The sequence below is a fragment of the Acipenser ruthenus genome, chromosome 4, assembly GCF_902713425.1.
Source record: "Acipenser ruthenus chromosome 4, fAciRut3.2 maternal haplotype, whole genome shotgun sequence".
Taxonomy (NCBI): Eukaryota; Metazoa; Chordata; class Actinopteri; order Acipenseriformes; family Acipenseridae; genus Acipenser; species Acipenser ruthenus.
This window is the reverse complement of record NC_081192.1, coordinates 93,898,199-93,912,492: the sequence shown is the minus strand read 5'-3', so window position 1 is coordinate 93,912,492 and position 14,294 is coordinate 93,898,199. Positions and strand designations below refer to the sequence as shown.

At 37.9% G+C, this 14,294-nt stretch overlaps 1 protein-coding gene across 3 annotated transcripts in view; it reads left to right on the top strand.

Moving 5' to 3' along the window:
- The window catches only part of LOC117399291 (semaphorin-5A-like), a 145,029-nt gene that overhangs the window by 76,975 nt on the left and 53,760 nt on the right, over positions 1 to 14,294 (top strand). For all 3 annotated transcript variants that reach the window (XM_033998380.3, XM_033998379.3, XM_033998381.3), the window contains exons 7-10: positions 2,094 to 2,307; positions 7,702 to 7,987; positions 8,458 to 8,593; positions 11,417 to 11,621. In XM_033998380.3, coding sequence (XP_033854271.1) covers positions 2,094 to 2,307; positions 7,702 to 7,987; positions 8,458 to 8,593; positions 11,417 to 11,621 — 841 coding nt within the window. The remainder of the gene's footprint in view (positions 1 to 2,093; positions 2,308 to 7,701; positions 7,988 to 8,457; positions 8,594 to 11,416; positions 11,622 to 14,294) is intronic.

Sequence of the window (14,294 nt, the reverse complement as noted above, 5' to 3'; positions counted from 1 at the left end):
GAATTCTCCTGAATCGCCTAGTAGAACATCTAGACCAAGATCTGCTGTCAGAGAGTCAGTGTGGCTCCAGAAAAAACGCGGAACCACTAACATGGTGTTTGCACTCCAAGAAAAATGTCAAGAGCAAAACTCCAACCTGTACTTGACCTTTGTTGACCTGACAAAAGCTTTTGACAGGGTCAGACGTGAAGGCCTCTGGAAGATCATGGCAAAGTATGGGTGTCCAACCAAATTCATCACAATGGTGCGTCGATTCCACGATGGCATGATGGCTAGTGTGCAGGACCATCTTGAGTCGTCCAACCAGTTCCCAGTCACGAATGGAGTTAAGCAAGGTTGTGTCTTTGCACCAACCCTCTTCAGTATGATGTTCTCTGCTATGCTGCATGATGCATTTTGCAATGACAATACTGGGATTAGCCTCATTTACCGATTTGACGGAGGACTGTTCAACCTGCGAAGGATTCAAGCAAAAACAAAAGTGTCCGAAGTCACTGTTCGTGACTTCCTATTTGCAGACGATTGTGCACTAGCTGTTGGCTCACATGCTGACCTGCAGCTTAGCATGGACCACTTCTCATCAGCCTGTGACAACTTTGGCCTTACTATCAGCACAAAAAAGACTGAAGTTATGTACCAACCTGCTCCTGGAAAGCTGTATGTGAAACCAACCATCCTTGTGAAGGATCAGAAGCTGTCTGTGGTGAACAATTTTACCTATATTGGCAGCACCCTGTTCCGTGCTGTTCACATTGATGATTAAATCAACAACAGGATTGCCAAGGCAAGTGCAACCATTGGCTGTCTATGTGATACAGTGTGGGATAGGAGAGGTATCAAATTGGAAACCAAACTCAAGGTTTACCAGGCAATCATTCTACCAACCCTCACCTATGGCTGCGAAACCTTGACAGTGTACCAAACGCCATACCAGAAAACTAAATCACTACCACCTGAACTGTCTGAGAAAGCTTCTGAGGATCCCGTGGCAGGACAAAATCCCTGACACAGTAGTTCTTAAACGTGCTGTTATGTTGAGTATTCACTCATTACTTATGAAAGCACAACTCAGATGGGCTGCCCATGTGACCAGGATGCCTGACTTTCGCCTTCCAAAGCAAATCTTCTTCGGTGAACTGAAGGATGGGAAGCGATCGCAAGGTGGGCAAAAGAAACGCTTCAAGGACATCCTGAAGATGTCCCTCAAGAGCTTCAAGATAGAGCTGAAGTCTTGGGAAAGTCTCGCTCTAGAGCGTCTCACCTGGCGTAACTTCATAAGGGATGGTGCAACCATCTCAGAAGCCAAAAGGCTCAGCAATGCCATGTTGAAGAGACAGCAGTGCAAGGCAAAAACCAACAACACTTCCTCTGGGAGCACTCCTACCAACATATCCTGTCCAGTGTGCCACAGAGTGTTTCGGGCTCAGATTGGCCTCATCAGCCATCTGCGCACTCATCGTACTCCTGAGACATCTTAATGTAAATGGTCTTCATCAACTTATGATGGACGAACAAAAAAAAGACAATCCTGAAAAAATATATTTATTTTTTACATTTGACAGCACAGACTTTACTTAGCATGCAGTCCTTTTAAGACTTAGTTAGACTAATCAATGGCCTACTCCAAGGTTGAAATTTAGAAAACTGGCAAAAAATATATATATTGGTCTGCTTAGATTAAAGATGTAAGTGAAGATCAATGGCAAGTCAGTAGATTTCTGTGCTTACTCCCTAACCTGTTCATTACATTGAAAGGATAGAGGCAAGGAGAAAATCAGTTGGAAGTATGTAGGTAAACAAGACAAGACACTGTGTACACTGGTGAATAACGTTTTGAAATATTTTAGTACTAAATACTTTATGAGACAGAAGCTAGTGTTTTAATGTAATTTTGTTTAGAAATATCTAGAGAAATGCTTATCCAATTTTGATGAAATTAGTCAAACGTCCACCTATCCATATGTCACCCTAACAACTGAGCATCTACATACAATTCAGTTGATGATCTGCTTTCTCATGATACTGATAATTTTGTATTTACAGCTGTGGCAGCCAATGTATGTCACTAATGTACCTGTTTTACATGTTTTTAGTTGACAGACTTGACAGAGATCCACGACCAGATTAGCGGTATGGCTCGGTGTCCCTATAGCCCCCAGCACAACTCCACTGCTTTGATTACCTCGAATGGAGAGCTGTATGCAGCCACTGCTATGGATTTCCCTGGGAGAGACCCAGCCATCTACCGCAGCCTGGGTGGACTTCCGCCTCTCCGCACTGCGCAGTACAACTCAAAATGGCTCAATGGTAAGCATAGGCCTCATAACAAATTGTGGGCGCCATGTGTACTGCTCAGTGGAGTGGAAATGGTTTTAGGAAGGTCTTGAAGTCTCGGTCGACCGGTTTCATTCAATCTCAGATTAATAGGGATCAAATGCCATTCCATCTCATGAAGGGTTTATTTTTGTCATGTGGGTTTTAGCTTATTTATTCATTCAGATCTTTTTTTCATTGTGACATACTGAAACGCAAATACATTCTACTGCAAATCATACTGCATATCATTTGAAACTAACTCTATTTTCAAAATGTTTATCCTCACAAAGAACCAAATATTTTTAAACCAGCTCACCTGTCGTAAGGGGCGAGCTCCATTAAACATGTTTCCTGCCTTGTCCTTGCAGTACCAGGGAAGGACATGCCGAGGCACATTTTTAGGGGAGTCCTGCAGCCAGTATACTGCAGGGCTTTCTTACATCTATTCATTTACTGATATGTATATGTAGTCTAAAAGTGTCATTATGAGGAAAACAGTGTCACTTAGTGGAATGTTACAAGCTTGTCAAACTTGCCAAGATTGAAAAAATGTGCCATCATGTAGAACTGAGAATAAGATACATGTAGTACAATTATACACTTGCTAGAACAGCTCCTAAAAACTAATATTTAGATGGTCGTAAACATTGCAGATTTTTTTTAAATTGTTATTATGACACTATTTATATTCTGATCACAGCTGATCGATTTCACAAAATGGCTGAATAAAGGATAAAATGGCTTTCTGGGAAAGTATAACATTTTTAAAATTAATTTATAGACCAAACTTGTGAGGCCAAGGGCAGCTGTCAGGTACAATGGATGCAAATGCAATAAGGGTGAGATAATAAAAGAAGCACAGCTTGTGTTAAGATAATACAATTTATATATAGAATGATGTAATAAATATGGTAATGTTAGCACAGATTGGACAACCACATGCACGCCTTTGGTTTATTTCTGTTTAAAAGGTTATTTCACATGGGTCCAAGCAATATAACCTTGCACCTCTATTATAGATTTAATGCACCCTATTTTCTTTCTGGAAAAAAACAGGCTGTTCCCCTGAGAGGCACAGAGTACCAACATTGAAAATAATTATAATCCTTCCCTGGCCAACTATTGTTGGTAATGTGTAGTGTTCACACCTGTCTTAGTCAATGCACATAAACCAATGGCAAATTACTTCTCTTCAGGGAAAATATCTTTTAGATTTCATCAATGGTTGAAGTGACTTAATCTCTTTTTCTGGCCCAGTTTGTATTCAGGAATGTTGTATAAGGTAAATCAAATACACATTTACTAGGTGTACCTCTACAGTATTTACCTTTTTCATATTATAAAATACGCCTGTAACCATGAATCAAACATAATAAAACCTACAACATAGTACTGTTTCTTGGTATGAACAGTTGACTCATGAAAGCAAAAGCATTCCATTAGTAGATAATAGGCAAACTAACTAAGTGGGAGGTTAGTCTGTGATTTTCAAATGGACTCAATTGCTTTATTTTTATATTTTAATAGAGAATGCATTTTTAACGTTCATAAAATGCATTTCATTTTGTCCAAATGCATTTGAGTTTAATGATTGTATTGAAGTGATGGCCTACATTTAATATTTGATATTGAATATGCAAGGTGATGAGGGATACAACAACCAGAGGAGCTGAGATTATAGTGGATTTAAACTTTCAATTTAGATGTAATAGTATTGAATCGAGATAATGATCTGCCTGCACAAGTTAAGCTCTATTGGGAAAGGTTGATTATTTGTGAAGAAAGAAAATGACTAAAACTGACATTTCAGTCCATCATGTTTTGAAGTATTAACATAATATATTCAGAATTAGTAAATCTTTAGATTTTACATGTGGTCCTTTTATGTTTCTTGAAAAATGATTTAATTGTAACAGTGTATTTAAATTACACACAGACATTAAAATCTAATTGTTTTTATAAAGCTTTCCAAAAATTGACTCTATTTTTTTTAAATCTGTAGTTGTTGGCTTTTTTTAATCCAAAGTGTTGCCAAGCCTACCCTTTCATAAGCAATACTAAACTATTAAAAACTGACTCTGATTTGGAAGCTTAGTGCTTTCAGCATCATTATTATTAATCTGACTTCATGGGCACTCCAATCCAAGATTTCCTGCATTGTTACCCCCATAGATCAAATAATCACAAAAGCACATATGATAAAAATTGGAGGTGCAAAGTTTGACAGTGCTGTAGTTAACCCATGGAGTGACTTACAAATGTTATGAAAAAAATACCTTTAAAAAGCAAACACATGTTTAACATAATGTGCCTTTCATAGAACAATGCGAAATCTATGAAGTGATGATAATACATATCCAATAAGAATAGAATTGATTTGTTAGCTCTATGTACTGTAGTTTAATTTTTCTAACAAAATGTTAGAACTTGAAGCTACTGCACTAACAAGTAACTACGACGTGATAGGTTTTACAGAAACTTGGTTGTCTGAGAGTGATGGAGACGAATAAAATATTAGTGGGTACACACTGTATAGGAAAGACAGGCAGGACAGAAGAGGCGGAGGGGTAGCGCTATACATAAGAAATAGTCTTGAAGCCCAGGTGTTAAATCAGAAAACAATGAAAACAATGCAGAATTAATATAGGTCAGAATAATGGACAAAAATTCAAAGGGCATAATAATAGGAGCATGCTATAGACCGCCAAATTCAGATGCTGAGCAAAATATGACATTCGAAATGCGTGTAGAAAAGGAGAAGCCATACTAATGGGGGATTTCAACTTCCCTCGTATAAAATGGGAAAACCCGGTGGGGAGCACGATGGACGAAATTGAAATGGTGGAAATGACAAATGACTGCTTCCTAACGCAATTTGTCAAGGCACCGACTAGAGGGGAGGCATGCCTTGATTTAGTCATTTCAAATAATGAAGACAGAATAACTAAAACAGAGGTCAGAGAGCCATTGGCAAACTCAGACCACAACATGGTCTCATTTGAAATATTTTTTAAAACCCCAAAAGTAATGACTAAAGCTAAGGTTTACAATTTTAGAAAAGCAAACTATGAAGGTATGAAACAGACTAACAGAAGTAGATTGGAGTAAAATAGAGAGAACATCCACAGAAAAAAGATGGCTGTTTTTTAAAAATGTAATACTGGATGCACAAAACAAATACATCCCTAAAGTAGACAAATCTAAATCTAAAACAAAATGGCCAAAATGGTTTAATAGATCAATTAAAAAAAATATTCAGCTAAAAAAGGCACTTTACAGAGCGTTTAAAAGGGACCAAAAACAAAGTACACAGAAGAGTACTTAGAACACAAGTCAAAAAGGAAGTTAGAAAGGCCAAGAGAGAGATAGAAATCAATATTGCTAAGGGGACTAAAACCAATTCCAAAATGTTTTTCCAATATTATAACAGCAAGAGAACATTCAAAGAGGAGGTTAAGTGTCTAAGAGACACAAATGGCAAAATCATAGATGAAGAAAAAAAAAATAGCAAATATATTAAATGATTACTTTTCACAGGTTTTTACAAAGGAGGACACGGACAACATGCCCCACATGTCGACCTGTTCCTATCCAATTTTAAATAACTTTAGCATAACAGAGGCAGAAGTGTTAAAGGGACTAGGAGCTCTTAAAATAAACAAATCCCCTGGGCCGGATGAGATCCTCCCAATATTACTCAAAGAAATGAAAGAAGTTATTTACAAACCGCTAACCAAGGTTATGCAACAGTCTCTTGACACAGGGTTTGTACTGACAGACTGGAAAATAGCAAACGTAATACCGATCCACAAAAAGGGAGACAAAACCGAACCAGGTAACTACAGACCAATAAGCCTGACTTCTATTATATGTAAACTTATGGAAACTATAATAAGATCCAAAATGGAAAATTACCTATATGGTAACAATATCCTGGGAGACAGTCAGCATGGTTTTAGGAAAGGGAGATCATGTCTAATTAACCTAATGGACTTTTTTGAGGATGCAACATTGAAAATGGATAATTGCAAAGCATACGACATGGTTTATTTAGATTTCCAGAAAGCTTTTGACAAAGTCCCGCATAAAAAAAGATTAATTCTCAAACTGAACGCAGTAGGGATTCAAGGAAATGCATGCACATGGATTAGGGAGTGGTTAACATGTAGAAAACAGAAAATACTGATTAGAGGAGAAACCTCAAAATGGAGTGAGGTAACCAGTGGTGTAACACAGGGATCAGTATTAGGTCCTCTGCTATTCCTGATCTACATTAATGATTTAGATTCTGGTATAGTAAGCAAACTTGTTAAATTTGCAGACGACACAAAAATAGGAGGAGTGGCAAACACTGCTGCAGCAGCAAAGGTCATTCAAAATGACAGCATTCAGAACTGGGCAGACACATGGCAAATTAAATTTAATAGAGAAAAGTGTAAAGTATTGCATGCAGGCAATAAAAATGTGCATTATAAATATCATATGGGAGATACTGAAATTGAAGAAGGGAACTATGAAAAAGACCTAGGAGTTTATGTTGACTCAGAAATGTCTTCATCTAGACAATGTGGGGAAGCTATAAAAAAGGCCATCAAGATGCTTGGATATATTGTGAGAAGTGTTGAATTTAAATCAAGGGAAGCAATGTTAAAACTTTACAATGCATTAGTAAGACCTCACCTAGAATATTGTGTTCAGTTCTGGTCACCTTGTTACAAAAAGGATATTGCTGCTCTAGAAAGAGTGCAAAGAAGAGCAACCAGAATTATCCCGGGTTTAAAAGGCATGTTGTATGCAGACAGGCTAAAAGAATTGAATCTATTCAGTCTTGAACAAAGAAGACTACACGGCGATCTGATTCAAACATTCAAAATCCTAAAAGGTATAGACAATGTCGACCCAGGGGACTTCTTTGACCTGAAAAAAGAAACAAGGACCAGGGGTCACAAATGGAGATTAGATAAAGGGGCATTCAGAACAGAAAATAGGAGGCACTTTTTTACACAGAGAATTGTGAGGGTCTGGAACCAACTCCCCAGTAATGTTATTGAAGCTGATACCGTGGGATCCTTCAAGAAGCTACTTGATGAGATTCTGGGATCAATAAGCTACTAACAACCAAACAAGCAAGATGGGCTGAATGGCCTCCTTCTTATGTTCTAATGTCTGTCACAACACAGTGAACAGAATAGGGTGCCTTGAATCTTCTCCAAACTTTTATCATAGCTATCACTGCACACTGTTAAATCACCTTGAGGGAGTATATCACATTTCACATTAAACTCTTTTCAAACCCCAAGTAACCCTAAGCCACACATTCACTATTTTGCCTTATCTTACCCGACTTTCCCTGTCCAGTTAATGTTATCTGAATGTTTGTTTCAGAGCCCAATATTGTTTCTTCTTACGACATTGGAAATTTCATCTATTTCTTCTTTCGGGAGAATGCGGTAGAACATGACTGTGGCAAGACTGTCTTCTCACGAGCAGCTCGAGTCTGTAAGAATGACATTGGGGGCAGGTTTCTCTTGGAAGATACATGGACCACTTTCACAAAATCCCGTCTCAACTGCTCCCGGCCTGGAGAAATCCCTTTTTACTACAACGAACTGCAGGGCACCTTCTTCTTACCAGAGCTCGAGCTCCTGTATGGGATCTTCACCACTAACGTGTAAGTAACATCCACCCAGAGGTACAGGTTAAGCAGAATTAAAAAATCTGATCAATTAGTTAACCTCAGGATATGAATAAAGTCATCCACTGTGAATGCATAAAAGCTTTTTTTCAAAGTCTTAAAAGAAGCCATCAGCTGTTTCATGAATATATAAAAGTATTTTATACATTAAATTAGACTTTAATACAATATTATTTAAATAACTCATGAGTTAAAGCTTTGTGCATAGGGCCCTATATTTCCAATGTTGTACTGTATGTATGTATTCAGTATGTATGCATACAGTACTATGTACGTGAATATATATCTTTGTATGTGTTAATGTTTACATTGATTGTTTGATCTATTGGTGAACTTTATCCAAGCAGACGGTGTTATATCTCATTATGTTGTGCTATCTACAGCATTGTTGGATTTGAAGGATTTGTGTGCCTTGTGACTCAGTCTATCCAAACTCTTTCATTTAGGAACAGCATCGCCGCCTCAGCAGTGTGCGTTTTCAATCTGAGTGCAATTACCCAAGTGTTCAACGGGCCATTCAAATACCAGGAGAACTCACGCTCTGCATGGCTGCCTTATCCCAATCCCAACCCCGACTTCCAGGTAAATATCAAGAGTTTAGCAATTTTAATGATGGCAGCTAGCCACTGCAAGCCTTAAGGATATTGGATGATAGCACCCATAAGACCAGACAATTGTCTATTCTGCCTTAGCAGTGACTGAGACCTGAATACTGTGTGTCACCCATTTAGTAAGTGTGTATATGCTATTGCAGACTACAACGTGTATATGCTATTGCAGACTACAGCATGTATATGCTATTAGAGACTACAGCATGTATATGCTATTGCAGACTACAGCGTGTATATGCTATTACAGACTACGGCATGTATATGCTATTAGAGTACAGTGTATATATGCTATTAGAGACTGCACCGTGTATATGCTATTGCAGACTACAGCATGTATATGCTATTGCAGACTACAGTGTGTATATGCTTTTGCAGACTACACCCGGTATATGCTATTACAAACTACTCCTAACATCTACCAATCACAGGTCCCAGGTTATGCACTTGAATATCCATCTTCCCATTCAAAATCCAAAACTTTTCAAAACATAATATGCTGGGTAAAACAAGTATTAAGTAAAAAGGTGACTACTTTATAAAACTATGTACAAAATGAAAAGTGCAAGTTTAAAATGTAGAACATGTACTTCAAAGTATTCTGCAGAATCAGGTAAATATAAATCAGTTACTGTGAAATCTGAAGTACAAATATCACTTTTCATGAGAATTCAATGAAGAACCTCAGACAAATATGTTACCACAATTCTACAATGTGTGAGATTTGTTAGCATACTTTATGTACTCATAAAAACTACAAACAGACAAGCTTTATTAATAATGAATTGCTGTAAATAGCCACCAGGAATCATATTTTAATAAAATTGATTGGTGTCTCTGCAACTTGTGCTACAAATAAAAAGAAAGTTTGATGCCATTTTTCAAGTACCTAATTTAGATAAGTTAACAGATTTACTATTAACAGATTTACTTTTGTTTTTGTTTAAATGTTTTGAAAGCTATAAATGGCTTCTTGTGATGTCAGAAATGTCTGAGACAGTTGTGTGATACCTTGAGTACAAATGAGATATAAATCACTGATAAAGAATACTTGCTCTGTCAAGCCCAGGAGGAACACTAAGCAAGTTAGAATAACTAAGGTGTGCAAAGTAAATAATTCTCTCACCCATGCATCATTCATGTTATGTGGTTTCCAATTCTTATTTTACTTGTTTATCATTACATCATTGATAGTTATCTTTAAGAAGTTTGAGCTCAGCATGTTTCATAGTTTTTTAAGATGCTTCTTATTAATTCCGCACAGGGTTTTTTGCATTATCAATGTAAGACTAAAGGTAAGAGAGTGAGACCTATTAAATTTATCACCTACAACACCTGTGCGAGCATCCCTGGAATGAAAAAAAAAACTTTTACATGTGTGGAAGGGAAGTCTAATAATACAATTATTTTCAATTTACCATTACACTTAATTAAACTCTCTTCTCAAGTTCTACAAATCAGGAGCGGCAACCTCACAGTAATCCTTAAGCTGTTTGCGTTTCGGATGTCCGCACTCGTACAAAAACACAGAAATGATGTCAATTTCTTCCTCTCTTTATTTGTATTCTTTATTCATTGATTATGGAGGTTAGAAGTAAAAACCAAACATGTTTCGTCCTCAAGCATCCGTCTTCAGCGTATTGAAATAAGTTCCAAAGACATGATGAAAAACAGAAACAAAACAAGAATAAGAAACTAGATACAATGAAAGACATGTGGAATGAGTAAATGATTTAATTGTGTACAGCCTATTTATTCTACGTTTAACCTATACTATCCTTAGCCTTATTGGACTTGTGCATGGAACGTGTCCTGGGTGGGAGTTGGTCCTGTAGCTGTACAATTTTCCCCTTCGCAGCAAAAAGCCTTGAGTATGTTTTTGTCAGCACATACAATACACTGAAATGAATCAGCTGCACAGAGAACAGGTACTTGGCTCTCTTTTCAAGATGTTGGCAGTTCTCCTGCTGTGTAATGGAGTGCTGTAGGCCTGGTTGTACGGATTGTTCAAAGTATTTAGAAACAATTTTGATCACTTAGCCAGCAAAAGGTCTTGAACCCTAATTATTATGGATCGAATCTTTACAATGGATTGAATCTTACTGGGTGCATTATGCAATTAAATTTTTCCTCTTTTGTTTATTGCATTGCTGGATACTGTGGCACAATTGCCAAGTCAATAATTGAAGTAAGCAGTACAGCAAAACAGGATCTCAAAAATATATATACCAATAATGCAATTATTTACACTGTAGTGACATAAAATGTGTTTCAAACTTCAATGTGTTTTGCTCTGCAGCAAAGAATTACAGCTGAAGAAATGAATATCCTGTTGTACAGTAAGATATCCTGCAGACCAGGGGAGCACAGCTGCAGTCTTCAAGGACAATTCCTCATCAGGATTTAGATGTTATCAATTAAATAAACCTTTATCCCTTTTCTTTAGTGTGTTAAAGCACCAAACAGTCAGTGCTTTGCTACTGTAAAGACGCTAGGATTTATGAGGGGATTTAAATTGATGTCAAGAAATGTATGTATGTGTTGGATTATTTTTTAAAGTTCCTATGACTGTCTATGTAACAGACCGTGCTGTGTGATACACTGCCCTTACGGATTCTGACCCGTCGATGAGATGAGATTTAAAGCTTCATGGCCATTATTGCAGACAACTCTGGCTCTTATGCATAGTGGTTAAGACACTCACTTGTGGTTTGTGTGGCCGCCAGTTTGCTCCCAAGCGCCACCTTGTTACATCTACTAACATAAACAACGCCTCCTCCTTGTTTTATCTTATCAGTGTGGCACCATAGACTACGGAGTGTACATGAACCTGACAGAGAGGAACCTACAGGATGCCCAGAAGTTCATCCTGATGCATGAAGTGGTCCAGCCAGTCACTCCTATTCCCTACTTCATGGAGGACAATAGCCGCTTCTCGCATATTGTGGTGGATGTTGTACAGGGCAAAGACATGCTCTTCCATATCATTTATCTTGCAACAGGTAACCATCATGTTATAAAATACAATGGTAAAAATGCTCAATACTGTTTACTGTACATAAAGTCGTTAAATTAACCCAGACATTAACACCAATCGTAATGTAAAACAAATAAGAAACAACTATTCAGAAAGGAGATGTCCACCAAATATTTGATTGGACCAATTCTTTATTGCGTTTGACAGAAAGGCCAAGAGAAATGTAATATACTTTTTTGGCCTGTGGCCTTGTCCATTGGAGCTCTAAAGCTGCCCTGTGTGCTGGCTGAACTGTGAGGTAAATAATTATTGCTTGATGAAAACTATTGCCAGCAGGCAGGACAAGTGGCACTTTGGGCCACGTTTCCCCACCCCATGTACTGGCTGAAGTGTGATGTAATGGCTATTGATTGATGACATTTATAGCCAGCGGCCGGATAAGTGGCACTCTGTGCCACCTTACCATCCCATGTGGTTGCTGAACTGTGATGTAATGATTATGACAGCTATTGCCAGCGGGCAGGCAAAAGGCACCCTGGACAAGGCACGCTACAAGGTGGAGGCAGGGGAGGGAGGAGGACCAAACAAAGAAACAACAAGGAGGTGCAGGCAAAGGGCTCTTTATAGGAACGTTTTGATTATGTGTGTGATTAGAGGGGGATCCTCCTTTCAGAAACACAACATAGTTTCCAATAATGTCCGAGTTGCTTATTTCAGCTTTGGGAACTTAGAGTAAAATATCTCCAAAATGACTATGACAGCAGACAAGGCAGTGGGGATTACTTACTTACTACCTTGAATTCGGTTTTATTATACATTTATTATTCTTATTTCCAATTCCTGCTCTAACGTTTTACACCAATTTTCAACATCAGGGGGTGATTGTAAGACACATTTATTTGTTTATTGGTTAGACATCAGGATGCATAATGTCAAGGGGTTCTGCAAGTCATGAACGTTTAGGAAACCTTGTGGTATCCTTATTGGGTTCAGTTTTCCTTTCAGAGTAAAATGCATATGATGATTTGTACAGATCATTCGTAACTACTTTAGTAAATGCATGGTAATGGCTCAGTTTTAGTAAGAATTTCTGAATAGATACATAGGAAAAACAATCACCACAAATTGGAACTGCTGCTTTAGTTGTTAGTTTAGTTCAAATTCCAGATTCCCCAATGTTTGTTATGGTGTTAAAACACGACTACTATTGAGCTGAACAATTACCTGCATTTTTAAAGATTGTTTGAAGAGAGTTCTAAATGTGAAATAATGTGTGGGATTTTCACTGACGTCATTAACAAGTGAAGGTTCTGGAAGTAGAATGAGGAAATTGAAAATATGGCGGCACAAGATATCAAAGCGTCCTTTTCCTGACATAAATGTTAGCTCTGCAGAGGGACACGTGCCCTCAATATGTAAGTGAACCCTTCTCTAAACTCCTGAAGCTCCCTGTTGATCGAACCTGTACAACAGTGTGAAACTGCAGCCAGTCAGTCACCTGTCAAACACAGACTAGAAAGTAATGAAAAGCAGGTTGTATTTTCCACTCTGCATCAACAGCATGCATCTTGTATCACAGGCAGCTTCTGATCTAGGCCAATGTTAGCTTGTAGATCTGTGAGTTATGCAGTGAATTTTGGCTCAGCACTTGACACCTGTTTGAAATTACCATCTCTGCATTGTTAGCAGCACTGAAATAACACGCTTATTGTGCCGAGGCAATATAAATTGTCTGCTTAAAATTAATTGTAACATTTGTGTTAAATTTCAGGGAGTTGAACAGACCCTCATAAAATAAAAACAACATTACGTCGTGTCTTAGCAGTAAAATAATTGCTATCTAGCAAAGTTTAGTGGAAGCAATTTGGGATGTAAATTGTATCCCTGAACATATAAACTGAAAAGAAAATGTGTCCATAAATATTAGCGAGCCAGAAAATGCATTTAAATGGCAGAATGTTTTTGGAACATGGAACTGTACATTTATATTGCAATGAAAAAACAGAAATTAGATGAATGGTTTCCATCAGTTGAATGCAGGTTAACCAACTTACCTAAAGGTTCTAGGCTTGATCCCAAGTTGTGGTTAATCTACAGTATGTTAGATCTTGGGACCAGGACAGTGGACCTCAATCTCCAAATATTTGCTATATGTATAGAAGGATCTTAGCAGACCTTCCTTTCCTGCATTTCAATTAACGAAAGCCCCTCGTACCACCACATGTGACAATAACAGGCCCCTTGGCCAAATATGTCACTGTGATAGGATAGTGTGTGTGGTGACATCAGGCCAGAAGCAGGAACTAAAACAGATACTGCATGTAGGGTGCAATGGCGTTTGCGCCGTCTTTATTTTCCCCAAATAACAAAATAAAGCTTTAAACAAAACAAACACTTGCTCACAGAGCGAAAATAAATATTTTAAATAAAACAAATCTCGAACGCACAGCAATACATAAATCGGTCATGCTGGGCAGTAGCCTTCACTGACACAGACTTATTTTTAGTTTAGTTTAGTTTTTGTTTTCTTTTAATTTTACTTCTCCTCTCCACTCTAGTTCCTCCTCTCAAATACTCTCTTCCGGTGCAGCCAATCTGCAGGTCTTTTATATTCTGGCCGAGGGGTTAACTAGCTAGTTATTATCTTTTTACCCCTCGGCCAGAGTCTGCACGAGTTTAAAAATGATGCGCGACTGTC